Consider the following 27,938-nt stretch of genomic DNA (forward strand, 5'->3'; position numbering starts at 1 on the left):
TGTGGAGCTCTTTTACCTGCCTGTAATCCTGCACCGACTGGGCTAATTCTCAAGCTAGGGCTGGCTCTGAAGCTCACACAGACCCCTCAAGCCTGTTCCAGACTGGGACAGAGACCCTTTACATGCAAGGATCAGTCCCCAGACCCATTACCCACAGATCTATGAGCTAGGTAACCGGCAAACAGGTCCTTGGAAGCCGTAGGTTGGAAAGCATGGCCGTGCACGGCAGATGCCCGAGGCAGACTCCAGCCAAGGTGGTGGCACCGTGCATGCACAGCAACTCCACCCACACACACACACACTATTTGTTTACTGAACCACTGCCAACCAGCCCTGAGGTGAGAGGGCCTGATTAAATTGTTCTATTTTCCCAACCGTCTACCCCATTCAGGGTCTCTTGCCATAAGATCTACGCATTCGGAAACTTCCGCGATGTTTGTTCACTTAGGATAAATGACCCTTACATTTACATATTACACATTCCATCCCAGTCCCAAAAGTCTTTAGCTTGTTGCAACACCAACTCAAAAGTCCAAAGTCTCATCTGAGACTAAAGGCAAAACTCCCTTCAGCTGTGAACCTGTAAAGAGTCAAAAACAAGTTGATCTACTTCCAAGATACAGTGGGACAGACAATGGGTACACATTCCCACTCCAGAAGGGAGGAATAGAAAGGAAAAACAGGCCCCAAACAAATCCAGAAGTCAAACAGGGCAAACATTAAGCACACTGGGGTACCCAGACCCCTAAGGCATTGGGCAACCATGCTCCTACAGTTCCGCCAAGTGCAGACCATTGAGCTGCCTGGTGCCTGTGGCTTTTCCAGGCTGGTGCTGCACACTGCCAGCACCCCATGGTTCTGGGTTCCTGGTGGCAGTCCCACTATACTGGCTCCACTAGACATTTCTCCTCAGTGAGGGTTCTCTGTGGGGGCTCTGACCCCACTTTTCTGCTCCACATTGTTCCACAGATGACCTCTGCAGTGGCTCCACCCCTGCAGCAGGTCTCCAACTGAGTCCCCAAATTTTTCATACATCTTCTGAAATCTAGGTGGAGGCTGCCACGCCTCCACTGCTCTCACATACTGCTGGCCTGCAAACTTAACACAATGTGAACACCACCAAGGTTTTTGGCTTTTGCTCTTTGGAGGTGCTGAGGCAAGACTGCTCCAGCCAGAGTGGCTTGGATGCAGGGAGCAGTTTGCCAGGGGCAGCAGTGCCCCAGGTCTGTCCTCTGGGACAACTAAATTCTGCTAGGCCTTCAGGGCCTGTGATGGGTGGGGCACCCTTCCAGACTTCTAAAATGCCTTTACGGCTTTTTCCCCATTGTCCTGGTTTTTAGCATCTGGCTGCCTCACCACCAAGATAATGTCTTTAGCAACCAGTTTATCTGCTTCACCCTTGCATTTTTCTCCTGCTCTCCACTTTTCTACCTCATGGCCATGCTGCAAATTTTCCAAGTCTTTATGCCCTACTTCCCTTTTACATTCTGGCTTTTGAATTACTTCAATCAGCTCAGCTTACACCAGCTACTCACTCAGTCTCAGGCAGTTTTGCAGCATTCGCCCACAGCTCAAACAGCTGCATTCGCCCAGTCCATCAAGGAGTGGCTGCCCTGCCCCTGTGCATAACTGCGGCTCTCCTGTAACCGCTGTCACCAAGACAGGTGCATAGTAACAGAGACTAATTTTTCCACTTTTTCACCAGGTGAAAACATACTTGAAATTCTGCAGGGGCACCTGTCCTCGGGTCATCTGCCCATCTGCATGTGGTACTCTTTTCTCGGGTTTATACAGCACCCAGCTGGCCATAGGGTTTAAGTGGCACCCTCCAAGCCTTTTGCCTTCAAACAAATGCAACATGTGTTTACTACATTGTCTCTAAAGCTGTTACACCATCTACCCCTAGGTCCCATAGTTGTAGCAGCCAGGGGTTCTCCCTGTTTTTGCTGCCTTACTGTCTCAATTTCTGTTGCACAGCAGGTCGTGCCTGGAGACACACAGTTTTCCCCAACTCACCACTGCGCTGGTCTTCCCTGGTGTGAGGGACAGGAGGGGCCAGTCACTGCATGTCATCCTCCAAGATAACCATCCTTGCTTCCAACAACTCTGCTTTCTGCCACAAATCTTGATCACTTTGCAGCATAGTTAGCAGTTGCCAGGCTCCAGCCAGCAGAAAAGTGGCCACTGGGCACCACATGCTCAAGAACAGCCACATTTCCTCCCCTTTCCAAGGGGTTTTGCGTTGTAATGCCTGGTCTATGCTGCCTTGCACTACAGTGTGCAGCAACCAGATCCCAGTCAACAGGAAAGCGGCCATAGGGCAGAGCATATTCAAAAGTAGCCACATTTCCTCCTTCTTCTAAGGGCTTTCGGCTCCTGTACTTGCTCAGAATCCTGTCGCAGACTACACCAATTGTAAAGCTACACGACTACGCTAGTTGTAAAGCTACATAACTACACCAGTTGTAGTGCTATGGCTAATGTTGGAATCCTGCCAATGTCGTCAATTGTGGAGCTCTTTTGCCTGCCTGTAATCCTGCACTGACTGGGCCAATTGTCAAGTAGGGCTGGGTCTGGAGCTCACAGACCCCTCAAGCCTGTTCCAGACTGGGTCAGAGACCCTTCACATGCCAGGCTGGGTCACCAGACGCCTTACAGGCAGGTCTATAAGCTAGGTAACCAGCAAACAGATCCTTGGAAGCCATAGGCTGGAAAGCATGGCCGTGTATGGTGGACACCTGAGGCAGACGCCAGCCAAGGTGGTGGCACTGTGCATGTGCACCAACTCCACCCCCCCACACACAATTTGTTTACTGAACCACTGCCAACCAGCCCTGAGGTGAGAGGGCCTGATTAAATTGTTCTATTTTCCCGACACTTACATCCCAATTTGTTTACTGAACCACTGCCAACCAGCCCTGAGGTGAGAGGGCCTGATTAAATTGTTCTATTTTCCCAACACTTACATACTGGGAATCTGTAAGATCACAGTAGCTGATGTAAGCCTTCCAAAATTCTATTTTTCTTTAAAGGCACTAATTTTATTATTGGCAGAAATACTCAGTTGTTTTTCATGAAGTGACAGGGTCACCTCATTCATTTTTCAGAAAATATCTCAATAATCTTTTTAGATAGTTTTGAGATTTGTGAAAACATGCAGGTCTGAGCAACCAGTTTCTCAATTATTTTTTCAAGTAAAAATGCGATTCTCTTGGGAAGAAAAACAGCTATTTCAGTTCACAACTCAATCACAGAAGTGTTTTTCCTAGAGACAACCATCTTATTTCACAATATACAAAAATGCTTTATATACATTGCCATTTTGTCACACAGAATATTAAAATGTGTACTATGGGATAAAATATTTACAAATTACATATTTTATTAATGACCTATATCCAAAATATATTTTAAAAACTCTCAAATCTTCAATAATAGGAAAACAAACCCAACTAAAAACTGGGCAAAAGATCTGAAGTGACTTCACCAAAGACATAGATATGACAAATAAGCACACAAAAAGAAGCCCAATATCATCAGTCATTAGGGAAAATTAGATCCTCAATGAGATGCCACTACATATTTAGAATTGCTTAAAAAACGAAAGCAAAAACAAAACTGACAATGCCAAGTGCTGGAAAAGTAACCGGAATTCTCATGCATTACTAGTCGAAATGCAAAATGGTACAGTCTCTTTGGAAAACTGTTCGATTGTTTCTTAAAATTAAACATACACTTACAATCTCAATCCTAAGTGACATGAAAACTTATGTTCACACAACTTGCAAATTTTTATAGTAGCTTTATTCATAATAGCCAAAAATGGAAAAAAAAAAACAAATGTTCTTCAACTAATGAATGGACAAACTGTGGTACATCTGCACAATGGAAAACTACTCAGCAACAAAAAGGAACAAACTACTGATACACACAACAACACTGACAAATTTCAAATGCATTAAACTAAGTGAAAGAAACTAGACTCAGAAGGCCACCTCTGTATGATTACATTGATATAACATTCTGTAAAGGCATATAGAGACAGAAAACAGACCAGTGGTTGCCAGGTACTGGGCATGGGGGGACGGACGAGAAGGGACACAGGAAACTTCTAGGGGTGATGGGTCTGTCCTATATCTTATTTGTGGAGGTGGTAATTACACAACTATATGAATTTGCTAAACGCTGCAGAAGTATACACTAAAAAGGGTAAATTTTACTGTAGGTAAATTATAACTTTAAAAAAATGAAGAGGGCTGACTGGTCAGCTCACTTGGTTAGAGCATGGTGTTGGAAACACACCGAGGTGAAGGGTTCAGATCCCTGTACCCGCCAGCCGCAAAAAAAACATAAATAAATAAAAAAGAATGGTGTACTCGAGGATCAAGATCTCCTAAAATTAAATTTTTTTACTGTTTCATGGAGGTTATTCTTAAGGGAACATGACTCTTTTTTCTTTTTTACTGTGAGTACAGGGTGTGAGGATACAACTACAAGTCCACTATGATGCCGCTGCCCTGATTTATGCTAAGATGCCAGGAGTTTTACCAACCACAGCATTTGCACCATCAGAGCAAATATCAACAAAGCGAAAAAGGCAAGTAACATCTGAATATTATTATAAAAAGAGTTTTAAGCCGATGGATCCTTCTGTGAAAAGGATCTCGGGGACCCCTTGGGATCCACAGACCACACTTTCAGAAGGGAATGTCCTAAGGCATTGATACTCAGATTGGGGTGAAGGAGCACGCATGGGTGGGCTCTAGCAGCACTGACTGTGAAATCAGGAAGACCTTAAGCACGCAGGAACTAAAGCATGTCCTAAGGCAGAAATGAAAGAAATGGGAGGAATTAGAAAAATGCTACAAAGCAGGCAGCATTTTTCTAATTCCTCCCATTTCTTTCATTTCTTCCTCAGGAGCTGTACCTCTCGCCATATACCAAAATTGACTCAAAACGTGTTAAAACTTATATATAAGGCCTGAAACTATAAAACCACTAAAAGAAAACATAGGGGAAACACTTCAGAAAGTAGGACTGAGCAAAGACTTTATGAATAAGACCCCAAAAGCACAGGCAACAAAAGAAAAAACAAACACATGGGATTACATCACTAAAAAGCTTCTGCACAGCAAAAGAAACAGTTTAACAGAGCAAAAAAGACAACCTACAGAGTGGGAGAAAATATTCACAAACTATGCATCTGACAAGGGATTAATATCCAGAATATACAAGGAACTCAAACAACTTAACAGTAAAAAAAACAAGTAACCCAATTAAAAAATGGACAAAGGAGCTGAATAGGCATTTCTCAAAGGAAGATATACAAATGGCCAACAGACACATGAAAAGATGTTCAACATCACTAAACAGGGAAATGCAAATCAAAACCACACTGAGATATCATCTCACCCCAGTTAGACTGGCCATTACCGGATGCAGAGAAAGGGGAACCCTCTTTTGCTGTTGGTGGGACCATAAATTAGTGCAGCTGTTATGGAAAATAGTATGGAGGTTTCTCAAACAACTACAAACAGAACTGCCATATGATTCAGCAATCCCATTGCCAGGTATATCACAAAGGAATGGAAATCATTATGTCAAAGGGATCGCTGTTGGTGGGACCATAAATTAGTGCAGCTGTTATGGAAAATAGTATGGAGGTTTCTCAAACAACTACAAACAGAACTGCCATACGATTCAGCAATCCCATTGCCAGGTATATCACAAAGGAATGGAAATCATTATGTCAAAGGGATACCTGCACTCCCACATTTACTGAAGCTTTATAACAATAGCTAAGAGTTGGAACCAACTTAAATTCCATCAACGGACAACTGGATAAAGAAAATGTGATATATATACACAATGGAATACTATTCAGCCATAAAAAGGAATGAAATTCTGCCATTTGCAGCAACACGGATGAACTTGGAGAAAATTATGTTCAGTGAAATAAGCCAAGCACAGAAAGAGAAATACCACATACCTCACTCATGAGTAGGGAAGAAAAAAAGTAAACAAGCAAACAAAAAAAGAAAGACACAACAATCACAATAATTTGTTGAACTTTCAAAAGGAGAGAACAGAACTGAGGCCATCAGAGATGGGCAAGTGGGAGGAGAAGGGGGTTACTGAGAAATCGGTAAAAGGCCACACAAAATCATAACATTGTGTCATGATAAATACAGAAATAAAAAAGGAAGAAAGAAAAATGCTACAAAGCAATCATAAGGTTAACATTCAACACCCCACTGGCCTAAACAGTGACTTGGCTTGTTCCACTCTGAAGCTTGTTTTAAAGAAAGAATTCATTTTTAGTTTTCATTTAGTAGCGCAGACAAGAAAGACAAAGTAGTCATTATTTTACATTTCTAAGACAGATGTTTTAAGGGATCACAAAGGAGGGAACTGCCAGCAATGGCTCAGATCTTGAAAGAAAAGCCAGAACCTGCAGTGTATCAAGGAATCCTACCTATCTAAATAGCAGTCGAAGGGGTCTCTCAAAGTGTAAAACACTCCCAACTGTTCTTCCAATATCATTTCAGCTGAGCATGAGCTTGAAAAAGAAGGCACGAACGGAGAGTGGAAAACAATATTGGTCACAAACAAGTCCTATTTTTAAGCCAAATATTAATGGTAACTAGAATTTCCTAAAGAACCTGGACTCTGCATAGTTTCAAGAGCCACAAGACACACCTAATAATGTGCAAGACCAACCAGTGAGACAATCCTCTCAATTCAGAATCACGTGTAAACATCTGGAACTAAATACTGAGGATCACTTGGCATTCCAAGTAAACCTGTTCGTAAAACAGAGTAGTATATAATGGTGAGATCTGTGAGGGTTTGAAATAAGTGCCCATCTACTTTTCTTCACACTTCTTTCTCAGCAAAGCAAGGGAGTCATTTCCGTATCAACTGGCTAGTTACACTTCCCATAAATGCACAACCAGCATTGTTTGAACACAGCCAGCCCATGTGAGCACTTCATCCGCGAGGAGCGCCTCACTCTGAGTGAGCAGTGGCAGCTGCCAACTCTTTAAGCAACAGCCTTCCATTTTTGTCTGTGGTCTCCTGAAAGGTTAAAACCATAAGATATTGACTCTATCCTACAGAGTCTGGTTTAGCTATTTTTAGGTTTTTCTTCCAACTAGGTAAGGGGAATGATTAAAGACTGACAGCCAGAACTTTCCATGAGGGAGCAGGTGTACCTTGAATTTTCTGAGTTCAGCTTAGTGAACTTCTTGGTAAATAAATATCTGCTCACTGACAGCTTTGGCACCATCTCACTGAAAACTTGCTAATTACTTTACTAGGAATTATAGTTTTAGCTCCTAACCCAGAGAAGCCTTTTTCAAGTCCTTGAAGGAGAGAGATGGCTATCTCCATGAGTCAAGCAGATTTTCTGCTATCTGTTGTATATACTTTCAAAGTCGGTCTTGTCTTATACAGGCACCATCTCATGGGCAACAAGAGCCACAGTGCTGGTAATACTAGGGATGCTTTTGTCCCTTGCTGTCCACCAAACAGCCAATCAAAATCATGGAACCTGTCATGTGCTCATGGATTGAACACCAAAATGAAGATGCTTCACTGCAATCCACCACAGTGCCCCCAGGACCATTTGTAATGTACGGTTTCTTTCCCAGTAAGTGACTGTCAAAAATGAACACACGGTCCACATATTTGAAGAATGTATCTTTTGGGGGGGAAAGAAAAGTCATCCAAGCTTTCAAAACTAGATTCTTTCATTCCTTATAAATAAAAAGTTGATGCTGACAAGACTAACCGCATTTGTTTTTTAAGCTAGCCCAATACTGATCCCTTGTAGTTGATAGTAGAGCCTCTTCCATACAACTTTCCAATCTGTTCTACTCTGGTGGAGGGCTCACCATCCTAAACAATCTCTAAGGCAACTGGTAATATATCCAGATGTCCATAAAAAATCACAGTTTTCTTACTGGGATCTAACCAAGTTTGCCAGGTAAATTTAGAGAAATGAGTATCTCAGCCATTATGGAGCTTTGCTTCCCAGCGTTGGTCACTCAGTTGTGCCAACACATTATGTGATAATTATAGCTGTAACCTCAATCATCCTTTTGATTTTTCCTTTCTTCTTTGACCATGCTGATATACTCTGAATCTATTCTAGATACTGTGGTTGTGTAACAACTACTCCAAAACTTAGTGTTGCAAAACAACCATTTATTATGTTCATATAATATGATTCAGTGGGTCAGAAATTGGACACAGCACGGATGACTAGTCCTTGCTCCACAATGTCTGAAACCTCAGCTAAAAGACTAAATGGGCTGGACCAGTAAAAGCAGGGGTTCCTCAGTAGTATCTCCCTATCTCCATGCAGTCTCTCCACATGACCTCTAGAGTGGCTTCAGTGAGGCTGGACTTTTTACACGTTAGCTCAGAGCACTCTAGGCTTGTGTCCCAAGACAGAAAGATGCATGTGCAAGCTGTATTGGTTGTCTTTTATGATTTGAGCTCCAGGAGTCAAGCAGTGTCACTTCTGCCTCATTCTGTCCATCAAGACAGTTAGTTACAAAGGTCTGCCCAGGTTCAAGAGAAGGGAACATGGACTCCAGCTCATTAGAATACCAGCTTCACAACTTAAGAAAAGCAAATGGGACAAGATATGTATTTGTTTTGCCACCTTTGGAAAAATACAATCTGCCACAACACCTGTATCTGGGACAGTATCCATTCTGCAAGTCTCTTTCCAGAGGGTCCCTGTTTCATCAACATACTAAAAGAGGCTAGTAAAGGCAGATAATTTCCATTCCAGTAATGAAACTTGAAAAACTCAGGTTGTGCAAGCCTTTGCAACCACATCACCCTCTCACCCCTCACTCTCCCCAAACTGGCTCCTGCCCCACACCCCACAAAACTTGTCCCACCACCAATCCCTCGGGTAAGAGAGGAACTCTTTTTGTTGCTTGACTTTCACACTCATATCTTTTCTACTTAAAGGGAAAAACACACATGCTCTTCACTTGACCTTATATTTCCAAATTTAATCATACTATGATATTTTTTGTAATTAGTCTTGTGGAAAAAAACCCAACAACATTGTCTTTATTTAGTCACCTACAGTTATGTACAATTTTTGACCCTAACCTACTGCTGCTCCCACAACTCTCCTAGGATAATACTACTGCCACCGCTGACACCGCATGTCAAAGTCACGAGAGAATTTAACTTGTTCTCATTTTCAGTATAATTGACACTATAGCCCAACATATCTATTTTCTTGACTCTCACTTCCCTTACTTGTGACATTGTGCTGTTCTAGTTTTCTACCAATTTTCTCTTTCCTCTCCTTCCACTTGATATCAACGTTTCTCAGCAGTCTTTTTATGGCTTCTAGGTGCTCATCACCACTCACAGGTTCAAAGCACCTTTTAAGCTGATGACTCCCCAACTGCAATTCCAACCCTAACCACTCATCCAAGATTAATCCCTACATTTTTAGCTGCCTGTTGGATCATTCTATTTGCCTAAAACCAATCTAATCATATTTTCTCTATGAAAAGCAAGTACTCAAACAAGCAAACAAAAAAAGAAAAGAAAACTAACTTCCTCTCTAACTTCCTCATTTTAGCCAACAGAGCCACCATTTTCCAAGTTTCAAAACTTGTCTAGACAAGAGTCATCTTGCACAACCTCTACTTAACTTCAATCACTGGAAGTTTAAATCTGGAAGAAACTTTCAAGATAATCTAGTCTGCACTCATTGAACAAATGAGATCTGGGGCTCCGGCATCTTGGATGCTCATCTCAAGTTCTCCTGACTTTGAGTATAAGACACTTTCCTGTATCAAGACCCATTTAATCCCATTTTTTCCAAGTCTCCAGACAAATTTATTTTCTTTGTAGAATTGGAAGACCGTTGTTTGAGCTCTTAGAAGTTGACTATAAGCAAGTGAATAGTAACTTTTAGTTGAAATACTGCCTCCTGTTTAAGTATTTGATAGGAACAGTTTAAATTTAAACTCCTCAGGCAGGTATTCAAATCCCCTCCCATGCCACCTCCTCCTACCTCAAAGTCAATTTTAATATCAAACCCGATTTCTCACTAAAACAAATTGAATTTGATAGGAACAGTTTAAATTTAAACTCCTCAGGCAGGTATTCAAATCCCCTCCCATGTCACCTCCTCCTACCTCAAAGTCAATTTTAATATCAAACCCGATTTCTCACTAAAACAAATTGTTTCAGTTGGTAGTTCTTCCCATCCTCACCTTTCTCATTCCTGGTTCTAGACTTCCACTCAGCTGCTTCCCCAGCCTGGGGGAGCCCTTACATGTCTGCAAATAAAAAGCAGACATCTCCTTTAAGGCCCAGATTAAGGCCCTACATACTTTATTAAAGTATCTCTGGCCAACATTCCTACTGTGGATCTTTACTTTTTTCAATATCCACAGCATCTAATCTCTATTCCAAAATCTTACACACAATATATCTTTCACATATACTTTCACATATGTACATCATATTCTACAAAGTATACTGCAATTTCAGAAGCCAAACACAAAACTAGGTATTCAACAAATTTACAATAAATACTTGAAAAGTTGTTTTTTTACAATGGAGTATCTGATTCTGATTTTTAAAAGGTACTAAATGAGATTTAATTTACATTTGATTTTACTGAACCAAGATTACTCTGCAAACAAAGGTTAATTTTTTTCACAGTAACTATACCAATAAACAGTTTTCTCAACACTGAATAAAATGCATGATGCTTGTCCTGAAGGAGCTCATAATCTATTGTTAAGAAAGCTAGATATACAGACAAGAGAAGACTAGAGAATTCAACATAACATATACCATATCTCGCTCACTGCTTAGTTATGCCATTATGTCAATACTGATCCACAGCCAAGAACCTGGAAATAAAACTATCCTTGTCAGGTACACAAAACCTCCAAAGCAGCAAAATATTAAAGAGGCACAACATTCATGCCCTTTACCAATAGGAGAGGCTCACTTGGTACCAATATACTCTCATATCGTAACATGCTCAATTATGTGGTTTTCTTAGTGGCCTATTTGATTAGAAGCTGCAAATTCTAAAAGGGGGCTAATTCTAAAAGCTTGCCAGCAACAGAGGGAATAAAACCACAGAACTAAAAGCTCAAAATGGGTTCATTCATCAAACACAGAATAAGTCCCTGCAGAATACAAAGATAAAGAAGACAAGATTCAAATATGGTATTTTTCACCTAGCAAATTAGCAAAGATTTCTTAAAATGAGAATCCCACTACCGGTGAGGGATCAGGGAAATAGGCCCCTAAAACACTTTAGGGGGAGGGGGTATTCTGAAGGGCAAGTTGATAATATGCATCAAAAGCTTTGTTGTGTATACCCCCCTAATTAGAAATTATGCTACAGGAATATAGGCTATGAAAATAACCAGAAGCAGCAATGAAGACAAGTAGGCTCTATATTAAATGTAACAGTGAAAAATTAGAAACATCATAAGTGTCCATCCTGGGAGATAAATTATATTACATTTATATGATAAAACCCCCCCCCCCCCCCGAAGATGTTTTAAGGATATAAGGAAATACAGATGAAAAGATTATAAAACCACACACACCTCCTGGCTTTTCCACTTGTAAGCTTATAAACTTAGAGAAGTTTTTCCTAAGTTTCATTTTCCTCATTGTAAAGTGATAATAAAAATAGTACCTACTTCATAAAGATTGAAAGAGCAATCCCTGTTCTCAGATTCTGCTCTGAACAAGACATTAACATTGTCAAAACCTCACAAAAGGAGCTAATAACTACATATTAAATTACAACAGCTTCTAACTAGTCTCCTTTTTAATTTTTCCTCACACCAATGCATCCAACACCACCAACAAATCAATATTCCTAAAACCCTAATTTCACGTCATTTCCTTGCTTTAAAAATTTCCAATGGCCTCAAGATGGGCCAACATAACTTGACCCTATTTTACCCATGCTGTGAAGCATTAACAGTATGAGTGGAATTGGGCTGTTCAAATTTGAATCCTGGGTCCACCACTTATTAACTGTGCGACCCTGGGCAAGTAAATTAATCCCTCTGTGTTTCCTCAGTTCCTCATCTCTAAAATGTGATTAGTACCGACATCACACAGCTGTTCTTATAAAGTAAAAAACTGTATACAATGCTTACTTAGCACACTGTGCTTGGCACAGGAGATGCATCCTTTAACTGTTAGCCATTACTATTACTTCCCCAAACTGCCTATTCCAGCTTTGCTGCTCTCCTTGCTTTCTAAACACACAGTGCCCACCCTTAGGCCTTTGCTGGGGGAGTTCTCAACCATGAAGCACCGCTCCTTAACAACCACTACCAACCACCACTACCAAAAAGTACATAGTTTCAACATTTATGCTATATATTCCAGGTGTTAGGCTGAAACTAACAAACAGTCGCAACCCTTGGAGCTCATAGTCTAATAATAATAGACAGCCAGAGAAAGAGTAACAATAACGTGTTATAGGTATCAAGGGAAGCAATTCCTAGAGTCAGGTGCTTACTCTGAATTCCGAAAGCTGAGCAGATGAATTGGGCTGAGCCAGTGCGTGTGGAATAAGAGCATCCAGTGGTACAGTTATAGTCACTGTACTGAGTCTGGCATTGCTGGAGCACTGAGGCTGAGGGTGGGCAAAGTGAGTGGAAGCTGGATCAGGGAAATCATGAAGTCTGCACTTTAATCTGTAGGCAACAGGTGGCCACTAAATGACATTAAGTAGGACACAACTGCTTGGGCTCTAGAAAAGCTACATTGTGCTGTCCAATATAGAAGCCACATATGACTACTGACTTGAAATGGGGCTAGTGTTGCTGACGAACTAAATTTTACTTTTAATTAATTTAAATTCAAAAATTTATATGCAATTTGGTTTCCAGAAAACTTTTACGCATATTTGGAACAATTAAAGTATGAGAACTTACTTTTCCAACTATAAGTTTAATAAACTCTAAGTACAGATAAAGTACTTCTGATGAAGATTTAGTGTCCAAAATGAAATGTGCTGGAAATGTGAAATACACACCAGATTTTGAAGACAATACAAAAAAAGTAAAATATCTCATTAATAATCTTTATATTAACCATATATCGAAATAATATTTTGAATATATTAAAGAAGACATTAAATTAATTTCACTTGTTTCTTTTTACTTTTTAATGTGGCTACTAGAAAATGTAAAATGACATATGTGGCTTGCATTATATTTCTACAGGACAGCGCTGATCCAGTAGATCCAAAGTCATATGAAAGAGGAAAGAGACCGAATGCAAGACCAATTAGAAGACTCTTTGACAAGCATCCAGATAAGAGATAGGCCTGAATTATCTAAATTCGGCCCATTTCCAAAACCTAATTCAAGACCTACTACTACTCCCAAAGCTTTTCCTACCATAACAATTACTAAGGAGTTGTCTTTCTTTGAATTCCTGGGGCACTTACCATCTTTAGCATGCACTTCAGCACTTAAATCATTTACCACCTCTCATTTTTACTTAATTCTGGGGTGATTTGTTTCTCAGATTAGATTAGAAGCTCCTGGGCTAAGGGCCATAATTTAGGCACCTTTAATTTTTCCACACTTATTCAATGCATTTTCAATACTTTTAATAAATGGAGGTACGTGGATCTCCAAATATGCCATCATACAAACATCTGGAGACACCCAGATGGCTGACTTTGCCTTTCCACAGCAGAAAGTATTGAGAATCTCTTTTCCTTCAGGCACCTCAAGGACATGAGCAAAAAGGATGTAAAAGTTGACTAAAACTCCAAGCCATTGTTCCAATAAACAGTGATCTCTAATCAGTGAGCAAGCACTGGTAGACTGTATTGGATACTGTTAGGGGAAAAAAAGGTCAAGATAGCAGAGCAATTTAGGGTTTTCACAAATTCCACTAAAAGTCAAACAAAAAAGCTCTATCTCCACTGCCAGAGATAACCTTTGCAACATAAGCACTAAGAACTTTCATTCAAGGGAACACCACACATCTTTAAAATTTAAAAATTAACTGCTAAATCAATCCTTCTAACAAATGACACATTTTCCAGGTAGGAAAGCCACATATTACTAATAAATCAACTCGGCATTTTCCCATGTAAATTAAAGGTGAAAAAACACTTTCTAGGGAAATGTTAATAAGTAATATATTTTACCGTATCATGGATAATAAAGTATTTCACCTAAAGTACCGTTTAACTGCAACAACAAACACCCATACAACTGGTCAGCTTTTATCACTACAGAAAGTAGCTAGTAGCAACTAGTTGAAAGGAAGAGACACTTTATGGTTACTAGAACAGATCTTTTGGGAACTTCGCAGTTCTCAGATTTTTGATGTTTGACATTTAAAACATAAAGCTGGCAACTTTCTAATAAGAAATAAGTTCCGACTTGGAAAGATCTTTCTTGCACTCGTTTAATGGCTACAAGGCTGACATAACAACGTGCAACTGAAGTTTCTATCACCAAACAAACAACCGAACAATCAAAGATGGAGTCAGGACAGCTCATGAGGAAACATAAGGTAGTTCTATTCCGAAAGGCAGAATAAGAAATGGGGGAAATCTGTCAAACCGCCTGGATGAAATCAAGGAGTTAAAAAGAAACACTCATTTCCTTTAGCACGATGAGAAAATCCCGGTTGCTAATAGAAAGCTGAGGAAAGTTTAGTTTGGCTGGTTTCATCGCGTTTTCCTTCCAACATCACCGAGTATGAACGACTGCTTTCCTCTCCCACTACTCAGTGAACACTCCCCCACTGAACTGAGTTGCCTTCCGGAGCCCTGCGCCCCCGCCTCCCTCCCTGCAAACGTGCTCAGACGCCTCTGGGCATGCCGTGTTCTCACCAGTCTGCGGGAGAGCGCTCCAAACTCAATGGACAATGGAGCTCACCCCCGTCCCCGCGAACTACAAAGCTCAGGAGGGCCATTTCCCTTTTCCTGCCCAGATGCTGTTTTCCCTCCTTCGAAGCAGAGTCCCAAGCTCGACTAGAGCCCCAGTTCGGGCTGGGACCCCTGCCTCCTTCCCCAGCTGCAGAGCTGCCGAACCCCAGATAAGTGGTACCGCGGCGAAGAGGCCAAAAGGCGACCACCACCCAGCAGCTTGGCTGGGGGCACAGGTTTCACAGTCCAGGTAGGACGGGGAGGGGATGTCTCTGGACGCTTGGTCATGGCCCTCAAAGCTAAGGCGTCCCCTCGGTCCCCTCCTCAACTTCAACTTGCCTCCCCTCCCCCTACAGAGAGGAGACGGAGAGGTGCCGGGCAGGCATCACCGCCACCTCCTCCTCCAGGACAGTCCTCGGCCGACACTCACCCTTTCACCACAAAGAAGGGGTCCTCCATAGACATGGCGCCCCGCCCCCGGCCGCCTTCGCCTGCTCCGTGCACTGGGCGCCCACGCCTTCCTGGCCTCCCTCCGCCCACCCCACCGGCCTCCGTCAGCCGCCCGCGCCTCGGCCTATGGGACCCTGAGCAGCGGGCGCGTGCACAGGCCGCGGTGCACCGGACGGCCGGAGGTCCAGCACTCGGTCAGCACTGCGGCCCGGATCCCGGACTCTGGCGCCGACCCCCGCGGCAGCCTCCTCCCCCGACTCTTGCCGGCGCGTCCGCCTGCCTGACCCCGCCCCCGGGGCCCTCAGCTGCAGCCAATCGCAAACGCGCCTTGCACCACCACTTCCGCACCCGCGCTCACGTGACCAGGGCTGGCCCCGCCCCTCGTCGGCGGGGCCTGGGCACTGTGTCATGCGGAGGCGGGGCTCCGGGGGCGGTGGAGGAGGGGCGGTCTTTTCCAGCCTGTCCCCTCAAGTTTGAGGCACTGCTGGTTTCTTCAGAGGTAGGCCGTCAGGGTTTCAGGATCAGCTGTACTTGTACCTAAATTGCATAATCCTTTTACCTTTCCTCTGGTTTTAATACTAGATGTTAACAGTATGTGATTTATAAATCCATCTCGTACTCGACTTACAATAAAGCAAGCTCATACGTATTATCTGATTATGATAATGTTACACAGCTCCTTTATGTAGGTCTTTATGTGCTAAAGGCTGTATTTGCATTATCTCAATATTCTTATGGGGAAGGTATTCTTATTCTCATCATGTAGACGAGAAAATAAGTTCAGAGAGGTTTCAAGAGTTCCTACGGTCACACAGCCTGGAGAGGGCAGAGCTGCAGATTCTGTGCGCTTTCCACCAGATGGGCTGTATTTTCTTTTGCTGTACATTGTCTGCAAATGACCACGTAAGGTAATTTTTTCAGACAGCATATGGTGCTTCCCGGGAGACAGCACCATTGAGGAACAAAGAAGGGGCCATGTATAACAACTTACTTTCAGTTGTGGTTCAAGAGCTTCCAGAAAGCAGTTTGGCAAGAACAATTAGCCAACTCATATGCTAGATATGCTATGGAATTTGTGGATGGAGGTTGTGGACTTTCATTACTGATAAGCATTGATTACTTACTGTGTGTCATGCGGGATGCTGAGTGTTATCTCAGTTGCTCTCACAATGAGGTAATTACTGTTATTTATTATTTCCATATTACAAAAGAGGAATCTGAGGCTCTAGGAGGTTAAATGACTTGCCCGAGATCACCAGTCTCTGTGGGGATGGCAGAATTCTTTGAGCCAGACAAACACTGTTTGAACCCGGTCCCTATTTTTCAATTCCTCATCTGTAAAATATAAATAATAGTATCTAGCTCATGGGTGGTTGTGGGGGTTAAATAAAAACGCGTGCATACCTCCAAACCCCAAAGGAGTGAGGTAGTAAAGTCAGGGGACCAGTTGGGAAACTACTTTGGTCATCTGGTCTGAAGGGATCAGGTCAGACCAGGAATGACCAGAATGGAGAGGAAGGAGTGAATCGGATAGATGTTTCAGAAGAAAAACAAAACAAAACAAAACACCTAGACATGATGAGAGCAAGCTGCTTAATCTCTCACTGTTTTCAACTGTGAAATGGGTACCATAGTAACACCTTCTTCATAGAGTGTCACGAGGACTGAGCTGATGTGTGATAAGTGTTTAGAACAGTGCCTGACATGTGTTGTGATCTGGCTATGTACTAGACACCAAACACAGAGATGAACAAGGCTTCAGACTGGAACTTCAGACTGGTGGGAGAGACAGGCAATTACATACAATGAGAGAAGGGCACAGGTTGCCATAGAAAAACAGAGACAAGCTACCAGTTTATTTATGTGTGTATCAGGGCTGGGGTGTGGAGTCCCTAAACAGTGACTAGAGGAAGCCAGAAGGGGGCCGTGATGTAGAACAGCATGGTGGCCTGTGGAGGAGCCACAGCAGAGGGTGTTGCTGGAGTAGAAGGAATGGGATGGTGGCAGCAGGGGCTAAGGCTGGAGGTGGGCAGGGTCAGATTATCAAGCCCTTGTTTTTGATATTAAGAACTGTGGACATGCTCCTGTAAGTCATGGGGACTGAGGAATTGACAGGGTCAGATAGGCATTTGAGACAGATGCTGCAGTGGCTGGCAGATCATGGTCCAAAGGAGGGATGAGGGTGTCCTAAGCTAGGTTGATGGCAACTAAGATGGAAAAGAGGGATGCATTTGAGAAATACCTTAGGGGCAAAATCAGTAGACTTGGTGACTCAATGGTTCAGGGTGTGGAAGAGTTGGTGGAAAAAGCGGGAGGAAGTCTTCAGGGTTCTGGAGTTAGTTGCTGGTTCCACTCACCAAGAAAGAGAATACAGGAGGAGGATTCCGTGCAGGGTAGAGATAAATTAGCTGCTAGCATGTTGGTTTTCCCCACTAAACGAAACTCCTGGAGGGGTGGAGTACTAAGGTAATGTATTACTACCTCTGCCTAGCACAGCCTCTTACTATCTGTTCCATGAATTTATTAATTAGACCCAAGTGAGAGGTGATAGTTTTATAAGTAGAAACATAGACAGAGGACAGAGGCTTGGAAAAGTCCCATAATAGGGGTTTGGAACAAGCACCAACAGTGGAGAGAGTGGAGGGGGTTGAGCTATGAACTGTGTATGGGTCTTTAATCTGTCACCCTCTGCAGTGGATTGAATTATGTTCCCCCAAAACTCACTGAAGCTGGAATTGTATTCTCCAAGTTTTATGTATTAGAAACTTGGCCCCCACTGTGACTGTTAATAGGGTGAGAAATCCTTTTAAGGTAATTGAAAGGTGGAGCCTTAAAGAGGTGATTAGGTTGTGGGACCGTGCAGTGGTGAATGGATTAAAAATGATGGTCAAGGGCATGGTTCTGAGGGCCTTAAAAGAAGAGGAGAGTCTGGCTCTCTCTCTCCTCTCACCATCTTACAATGTGAGACCCCTGGGTCACTGTTGCCACCACCAGATGGACTTTGGGCCTTCCAGCCTTGGAAACCGTAAGCAACAAGTTTTGTTTTCTTTATAAATCACCCAGATCCAGGTATTTTGTTATAAGCAACAAAAACAGACTAATGCACCCTCCTTCACTCCCTCTCAAACTAAACCTTTGCCTCCACTGCCCCAGGGAAAGGGAAGCTATAGCTAAAATGTGAGAAGAAACAAAGGAAGTTATTTCTTTGTGGGTTTTTTTTTTTTTTTTCCCATTTAACCAGCCCCAGATACTGGCATAAACAATAGCTTAGGAAGAATTCTCAGCAAAAAAGCTCTCTCTCCCATACCCCCACACACACCTCTACCCCCAAAAAAGAAGAATTAAAATTTCTCATGGGTAAAAAGTCAAAACAGTAGTCTCCAGATAGAGTATCAACTGGGAAGGGAAACTTTCTGGGGCGATAGAAATGCTCTGTATCTTGACAGGGCGTGGGTTACATGGGTGTATGTGTTTGTCAGAACTCATCAACCTTTAGCACTTGAACTTGTTCATTTTGTTGGGGGAGGCTGACATGCCTACTCTGGGTTTTCTGTAGGATCCTGAGAGGGCATCCAGGAGAGCCTCTGGTCCCTGAGTGAGCCTCCAAAGTTAGGAGAGTGGGTAATGGAGGGAGCTTACTGGGGTCTTGCAAGGCATCTTGTGCAGAAATAAGGAGATGGCAACGCAGAGAATAGGGCACAGGTAGCCGGGCCATAGAGCCGATGGGGAGGAGGATCAGAAAGGATCAAATCATATCTTGTTGGTAAGGGTGCCAGGATAGACCTGAGAGGGACTGCAACGGGTAGTCACCCTCTCCCCCTAAAAGCCGTGGGAGTTCCATAACATCCTTATGTTACTGGACTCAGGTCTGGCTGCCCGCCCTCTTGAAAAGGAAAAAAAAACTAAGAAGTCAAATGGCTGGTGTTAGAAAAGCAGATGTATTCAGCTGAAGGAGATGGTAGGCTGTCCCATCTCGAAGATTTACATAAACTGAGGGGCTTTTAAAGGATGGCTTGGGCTGGCCCCGTGGCGCACTCGGGAGAGTGCGGCAGAGTGCGGCGCTAGGAGCGCAGCGACGCTTCCGCCGCGGGTTCGGATCCTATATAGGACTGGCCGGTGCGCTCACTGGCTGAGCGCGGTGTGGGGACACCAAGCCAAGGGTTGCGATTCCCTTACCGGTCACGAAAAAGACAAAAAAAAAAAAAAAAAAAAAAAAAAAAAAAAAAAAAAAAAAAAAAAAAAAAAAGGATGGCTTGAGGGAATGGAATGTGGGAGGTGAAAATCAGGAGAGCAGGAGATGTGAGTTATGAGGGGTCCGTTTCTATGTGTCAGGTACAAGGTCTTGCCAAGGCCTCTCTGGTTTCTGTTCTCATCTTCACTGTTATCTCAGGACCCTGCAAAGATTTTGATTTGTGCCGGTGTACTTGGCTAGTGCCCAAGGTCAGCTTCAGTCATTTGGCCTTGATCATTTCTCAAAACTCTACAAGTCTCAAAGAAAGAACTGTTAGCTTTGCAAAGAAGTAAGTAGCTTCTCAGCCTTGTTTTCCCTACTTAGCGAGCGAGGTAAGAAAGTCAGGGGATGGGAAGCAAGAGTGGAGAGAAAAAAACTGTCATTTTAAAAATCCTCCCCCGCTGCAGCCCAGGCAGCTTTAGGTCCTAACATGGCTTTGGTCCTGCTCGCTCCAACACTTACAGGGTGTACTATAAAATGGAACCCAACGTGCTCCCTCATTAGGTTGTTATAAAGATCGACTGGGATCATATATGTGAAAGCGTTTTGCAAAGTATCAAATACTATAAGCCACCCTAAATCCTTTTTTAGAAATTAAAAAAAATTTTTAAATTGTGGTAAAATACACATAAAATAAAATTTACTGTCTTAACCATTTTTAAGTGTACATTTACCTTGTTGTACAACGAATCTCCAGAACTCTTTTACCTTGTAAGACTGAAACTCTACACCCATTAAACAACTCCCCATTCACCCCTCCCCCCAGTTTCTGGCAACCACCGTTTTACTTTCTGTCTCTATGAATTTGGCTACTCATGTAAGTGGAATCATACGGGATCTGTCTTTTTATGACTTGTTATCTCACTTAGCATAATGTCCTCAAGGTTCATCCACGTGGTAGCATATTACAGAATTTCCTTCCTCTTTAAAGCTGAATAATATTCTATTGTATGTATATACCACACTTTTTTTGTCCATTTATCCATCAGTGGACACTTTCATTGCTTCCACCTTTTGGCTATTGAGATTGATGCTATTATGAACACAGGTGTACAAATATCTCTTTAAGACCCTACTTTCAATCATTTTGGATATAAACCCAGAAGTTAAATTGCTGGATCATATGGTGATTCTATTCTTAATTTTTTGAAGAACAGTCATACTGTTTTTCTTAGTGGCTGCACCATTTTACATTCTACTAAAAATACACAAGGATTTCAATTTCTCCACATCCTTGTCAACACTTGTTATTTTCTGTGTGTTTTTTTTAAATAGTAGCCATCCTAATGGGTGTGCGGTGGTTTCTCATAATTATATTGATTTGTATTTTTCAATTATTAGTGATGCAGAGCATCTTTTTATGTGCTTATTGGAGATTTGTGTATTTTCTTTGGAGAATCGTCTATTCTAGTCCTTTGCCAATTTTTTAATTGGGTTGTTTGTTTTATTGTTGTTGAGTTCACCCTAAATCCTTTTTGAAACAAGGTAGAGTAAGGAAGAAAAGTGTTACATAGATGTAAGGAATTAAACTCTTCATTATTATCCCAACTTTAAAAAATCCTGATAAGCATGTGCATGTTCTGGGACATTCTAGGAAACATTTGCTCATGTTAAGTTCCATTGATCCAGCTATGGCCGTCCACATTTCCCACCCCTCACCACAGGAACTGTCTATACACTGGTTATATTTTCTTTCCCCTCCTTGGTTGTTCCCAACACCTCTAACCCTCACTGTGTACAACCTGGTTTAAAATAAAAAAGGAGGAATTCAAATCAACTTACATATTCAACATGAAGGAGTGATTAAGAATTTATGAAATAGCCATTTGATGGTCATTAGAAATGTTGTTTGAAAGTATATAATGACGTGGGAATGTCTTCAGAGAAAATAGCAACACACAAAATTGTATGTATGACACAATTTCAACTCTTTTCATTTTTATACATAGAAACGTTTTTGTACATAGAAAATATTCATACCCAGAAAAAAGGAGTACATTTAAATTTACTGCAATGAAATATTTACTTGGATAATCAAAAATACAAAAAGTAAAAAAAAGAAAAGAAAAATCAGTAAAAGAGAAGTGAAAAAGCCAAGTGACCGCATATGAAAAAGTACATCAGAAGTTAGCTGTTCTAAATCCTTTTTACAATTAAGCAAGGTAGGAATATATGAATGGATAGAGATTGGTGAATATAAAAAATTTGAAATAAGTCATTTGGAATTCTTTGAACTTCTTGACAAAACAGTGAATTGGAATCACTGTAGGAGAGACAGATATGGCCTTTACCATTCTTGATGAATTTTTCCATACACAGGAAAGGAAAATCCACAATCTCTTTTGTTAAACTAGTGAATAACAATAACAGTAATAACAATTGCTAACATTTACTTACTGTGTATCAGGCATTGTGCTAAGGAATACATATGTATTATCTTCAGAAGTGGCTCTGGAATTTCCACATGGGGCAGGTTTTAGAATGTAATTTGGTTAGACAGAAGGGCTAGGGGGTTTGAACTGAAGATGCATTGCAGACCCGCAATCTTTCCTTAAATTACAGGTTTATTTGGGATTGTTCAAGAGGGCTGATGGCAGTTATGTATGCATAGTAATACTGCTCTAAAGTCCCAACAAGTGACAAATCACCTCTTGGTTCTACCACTGCTTGATTTCATTGAATCCTCACAACAACCCTATAAGGCAGATACTGTTATTACCTCCATTTTCTACAGGATAAATCTGAGGCTTATAGAGCTTATTAATTTGCCTTAGTTCACATAGTTAGGAAGTGGAAGAGCCTCATTTGAAAACAAGTTTGTCTGACTCCTGAGCCCATGTTCTTTGCTACAGCATGCTACCGCACGTTTGTCAGCACCACGCTCACCCAGTGAGCTAACCGGCCATCCCTATATGGGATCCGAACCTTTGGCTATGAAATCATTCAATCAGAGGAGCAAAAAGAAAATAAGAAAAAACTTGGTGGTGTCAGCACCACGCTCTCCGAAGTCAGCTAACCGGCCATCCCTGTATAGGAATCCGAACCCCTGGCCTTGGTGTTATCAGCACCACACTCTCCCGAGTGAGCCACGGGCCGGCCCGCTACCGCACGTTTGTACAAGGGCTAGCCTTGGCCCAAAATGGGCAAATGGATTTTACCTACACGTAGAAAATGGGTCAGATCAGACTTGACACACACATATCCCCACACGCAACACCCCTACTGAACTTTTAAAAAATAGCCAAGAGGAAACTATTGAATGTGATAAAATATGTTGAAAACAACATTATTTAACAAGCAAGAGCCTTTTGTTAACTCAATAATTTGTCTTTTGGTTTTTGAGGATGAGTTGCCCCATTTGCAAATTAATCAAATTCCTCAGAAGGGCCTTAAGATGCATATAATAAACCAGATGTTAAAAAACCAGACATAAAAGGAGTCATAGTGAACAAGATAAGCACAAACCATTCTGAAAAGTGTAGCTTGAGAATCAAGGATAGACAATTGCCAGAAGTAGAGCGTGTTCTTCCCAAAGAGTATGCTAAGGACACACTCCCCACCTCAACGCTTCTAAGCTTAGTGGGGCAGTTGTCACTTGTCGTGATCTAACCTATTTATTTAAAAATTTAAGGACTAGTATAGCTATGCCATAAAAATGCATGTTGATATTGGGAAATATCAATTTGAAAAAATAAATTTACAAACTAGTATTAGGATATGAAACCTTTTTTTGGTAAAATGAACTAAAAACATATCTAATATATATACATACATTGTCATAGCAAAACCACTGAAAAGACATATACTAAATTATACTAACAGTGGTTTCTCTCTTGGGTGATTTTTATCTTATTACTCTGTGATTTTTGGGGGTGTTTTCCAAATTTTTTGTGTTGAATTTACTAATTTGTAATTAGAATAAAATGACTTAAAAATGGAAGGCATGGGCCGGCCCGGTGGCGCACTGGATAGTGCGCCGCTTGGGAAGCGCGGCGGCGCTCCCGCCCGAGGGTTCGGATCCCACATACAGACCGGTTCCCGCTCGCTGGCTGAGCGAGGCGCAGGAGCAACACCGAGGGTTGCAATCCCGTTGCCGGTCCCCGGTCCGGTACGGGGGCAACACTGAGAGTTGCGATCCGTTGCCAGACACGGAAAAAGACAAAAAGACAAAAAAAAAAAAATGGAAGGCATGGGCCGGCCCGGTGGCGCACTGGATAGTGCGCCGCTTGGGAAGCGCGGCGGCGCTCCCGCCCGAGGGTTCGGATCCCACATACAGACCGGTTCCCGCTCGCTGGCTGAGCGAGGCGCAGGAGCAACACCGAGGGTTGCAATCCCGTTGCCGGTCCCCGGTCCGGTACGGGGGCAACACTGAGAGTTGCGATCCGTTGCCAGACACGGAAAAAGACAAAAAGACAAAAAAAAAAAAATGGAAGGCATGGGCCGGCCCGGTGGCGCACTGGATAGTGCGCCGCTTGGGAAGCGCGGCGGCGCTCCCGCCCGAGGGTTCGGATCCCACATACAGACCGGTTCCCGCTCGCTGGCTGAGCGAGGCGCAGGAGCAACACCGAGGGTTGCAATCCCGTTGCCGGTCCCCGGTCCGGTACGGGGGCAACACTGAGAGTTGCGATCCGTTGCCAGACACGGAAAAAGACAAAAAGACAAAAAAAAAAAAATGGAAGGCATGGTCACCATACGTACTTATCTTTTCCTACCTACTTTTTAATGTAAATGCAGCAGATTATGGTACAGCACACATTTTTGGAATAAATATTAACATAAATTCAAAGTAACAAATACACTGCTATGGAACCTCGGTGCTAACAAGAGACATCTGGGACTATTGTGGGTCTTTGAAAGGTGCACATGGGTGAGCATATTTGTTAAATGAATAACAAAGGGAAGAACAAAGGAGGGAAGGAGGAAGGAAAGGAAGAAAGAAATACAGAGATCTGAGAAGAGAAGGTGCCAGGAGGTGCTGAAAAGTTACCAAATATTAATTTCGTTATTTGGCTTCTTTTTTTCTTTTGGAATAATGAAGACCTGTTAGTTTCCTACTGCTGCTGTAACAAATTACCACAAACTTAATAGCCTAAAACAACACAAGTTTATTCTCTTACAATCTAGAGGCCAGAAGTCAGATATAGCATTATATCACTTAGTGCTTGTTGAATAAAGGAGGGCAAGAAAAAGGCTTAAGAGATGATCAGAGGGCAGGGCTGCATTCCTTCTGGAGGCTCTAGGGGAGAATCTGTTCTACCTCTTTTCTAGTTCTAGAGGCTGCCTGCATTTCTTGGCTCATGTCCCGCTTTCAGCAATGGCATCACTCTGACCTCTGCTTTCATCATCACATCTCCTTATCAGACTCTGACACTTTTGCCTCTCTCTAATAAGGACCCTTGTGATTATACTGGGCCCACCAGATTATCCAGGATGATCTTCCTATCTCAAGATCCTTAATGTAATCATATCTGCAAAGTCCTTTTTGCCTTTTTTCAAAAAAATTTTTTTAAAAAGATGACCAGTAAGGTGATCTTAACCCTTGACTTGGAGTTATCAGCACCATGCCACAGGCCGGCCCTCTTTTTGCCTTTTAAAGTAACATATTCAGAGGTTTGCCATGGAAAGTAACATATTTACAGGATGTGGACATCTTTGGGGTGGGGCAGTTCTCAGCCTGCCACAGAAGGAAACCAATATTTATGATTCTGCTACCTACCAAGTGCCCAATAAGCAGAACTTCATTTAGCTCTTTAACAACTCTGAAATATATGCTAGGATTTGCCATTACAGCTGAAGAAACTGAGCCTCAGTGCAATTTGGTATTGTGCCCAAAGTGAAATAGCTGGATGCAAACTCAGGTCCCTGAGCCAAGCTCAAGCCTGGCCTGCCACATGGCCTTGCTTCCATTCATCTCTCTCATCCACCTCTACTTCCTCTTTCCTGTCTGGGCCTGTTCCCCAGCTCCCTGGACAAGCTTAAGCTGCTGTTTTCCAACTTGTCGTGTGCTCCTGATGACAGTGTAGCCATAGCTTGATCCTGGGGATTGCTGATCAAGCAAGCCAAGTGTCTGACCCTCAGAATCATCTCTTAGGCCTTTTTCTTGCCCTCTTTTGTTCAACTATCATTTTTTATTTTTCATTTTATTTTTTATTTTTTGTCCTTTTTGAGACTGGCCGCACCGCGCTCAGCCAGTGAGCACTGTGAGCGCTATTTTATTTTTTATTTTTTTGTCCTTTTTGAGACCGGCCGCACCGCGCTCAGCCAGTGAGCACTGTGAGCGCACCTGTCATCCCTATATAGGATCTGAACCCGTGGCGGGAGCGCCGAGTGTGTCACGGGCTCGGCCCATCAACTATCATTTTTTAAAGCTTATTGTTCTGGGTGCTAGAGCAGCAGGGAAGACAGACCTAAGCCAAAGACTACATCTAATTGACACAATGCTATATCAGACATATGGACATATGGACTGTAACATTGTACGGAGTCAGAGCAGGGAGCAGCCTGGAAACTTTGTGTGACTCTTTCTCATTGACCCTTGGGCAAAAATCTAAGTTTCAGGGAAGAAGCAAAGGCAGCAACTTGAGCTTCCTGTGTGACCAGGTATTAGAAGGTAGTTCAGAAAAGAAAAAAAACACACAAAAAGAGAACAAAAAAAGAAGACAGTTCAGAAAGTTCATGGAAAGATTTGTATTATCTTTTAATTGTATTTTTCCACGAACTTTTTGAAGTACTCTTGTATCAATCTTTGTTTCACTGTGCTTTGCACGTAACTGTGCTCCATTAATATTTCAAAGTTGGCAGCAGAGTGAAGACAGTCACACCAAAAGGAGCAAGCAGCGTCTGAAACCAACAAAGGGTTAAAAGTCACCATGGAAGGTGCTCAGTACTTTCATTTTGTCCCTATTCTACCTAGCAACTGATGACACTACATATATTTTCCTGTTCTTATTGGGAGAGGGCCCTATGTGTCACTCAGTGACTATAGAATCTCAAAAGGATCAACAGGGACTTGTCAGTGTTTCGGTTAAAAGAATCCGGAAAGAGAAGGACTTTAGGGGGGCTGATGGTGCTCCTGTTACCGCTCATCATCGTATTAACGGTGAAGCACAGTGATGCCGGTGAGTATCCCAAGTTCTCTTTGCTCCTAACTCCAAAGCTGAGGCAGCTTAGGAGGAACAGCTTTTCTTCCTAAAACTTGTGGTGAAAATATGAAGAAGCCAGGGGCAGAAAAGTGAGTGTATTAAACCCAGGACTTGTAGGAGTGATGGACTAGCTGAACAGTTTTCCCGTTCATGTTTGTAGGATTTTGATGTCACCCACCTTCTGAGCGGGTGGAAGCCATCCTGGAAAGACCCCTGGCACTTGCTCACTTGCCCTCTGAGCATAGTTCCCTTCTTTTCTGCTCATATCCTTTCTTTTACTTTTGTTTCTCCTCTTTTCTAACTTAGTTAGTCTCATGGGGATGTAGTCAGAGTTTCAGAGGCATTGAACAGTGGGGTAGATTCATTGTTCAGGTTTACTTGTGTTTTTCCTCACCACAAGCCTTACGTGTAGCAAAAGATATAAAAAAAAATAACATAGCCCTGGGCTTGTTTACAGGGTGTGAGAAACTTTAGTCTAGTAGAAGAAGGAGTTTTTCATTGTTTAGGGTGCCCAAATCACTGAGGAAGCAGGTGCCTTCTCTTGCCCCAAATACACAAGAAGGCCCATGCGCTGGAAGCACCAGTGTTTTCTGCCCTAAGCCACTGCTCTTGGGGCTGGGGGTTGGCACTCCTGGGGGGGTGGGCAGGCAGCCTCTGAAACTCAGACTGCTGATAAATATGACAGGAAGGAGCTCTTTCAGATCATTCGTGGATTAATTAATACAAATACTGATTGATGGCCTACTATGTGCCAGGCACTTTTGGAGATATGACAGTGAACAAAACAGACATAGTCTATGCTTCAATGAAAATGTAATTCAGAAAATCTCATCATTTAAGTCAGAAACGGGAAAGACTGGGAGTGAGGGTAAGAGGCAGAAGATGGAAAGACGAAGGAAAGAGGGAGGTAAAGGGTAATATTTCTAGAAGTTAACAAGTTTATTACCCGCATTTGATCCTCTAACAGTGTGAAACAATAGTACTTAAACATGTTATCCCATGTGATGGTCTCACTAACCCTTTGTGGTAGGCTAAGAAAATATCCCCATTTAAAGATGAGGCCTGGGCCGGCCCGTGGCTCACTTGGGAGAGTGCGGTGCTGATAACACCAAGGCCACGGGTTCAGATCCCATATAGGGATGGCCGGTTAGCTCACGAGAGAGAGCATGATGCTGAAAACACC

At 42.5% G+C, this 27,938-nt stretch overlaps 2 protein-coding genes across 3 annotated transcripts in view; one reads left to right on the forward strand and one right to left on the reverse strand.

The window, feature by feature from the left end:
- The window catches only part of STX6 (syntaxin 6), a 50,290-nt gene extending 34,659 nt beyond the window's left edge, over positions 1-15,631 (reverse strand). The window contains exon 1 of one of the 2 annotated variants that reach the window (XM_008581554.1): positions 15,363-15,631. In XM_008581554.1, coding sequence (XP_008579776.1) covers positions 15,363-15,397 — 35 coding nt within the window. In that variant the 5' untranslated portion in view covers positions 15,398-15,631. The remainder of the gene's footprint in view (positions 1-15,362) is intronic. The other variant, XM_008581555.1, reaches the window with a different exon arrangement.
- Positions 1-27,938, forward strand: part of LOC103597691 (major histocompatibility complex class I-related gene protein) — a gene marked incomplete at its 5' end in the record, with an annotated part of 88,922 nt that overhangs the window by 40,410 nt on the left and 20,574 nt on the right. The gene's annotated exons all lie outside the window — the stretch shown is intronic.

Source organism: Galeopterus variegatus, unplaced genomic scaffold (genome assembly GCF_000696425.1).
Source record: "Galeopterus variegatus unplaced genomic scaffold, G_variegatus-3.0.2 Scaffold2393, whole genome shotgun sequence".
Taxonomy (NCBI): domain Eukaryota; kingdom Metazoa; phylum Chordata; class Mammalia; order Dermoptera; family Cynocephalidae; genus Galeopterus; species Galeopterus variegatus.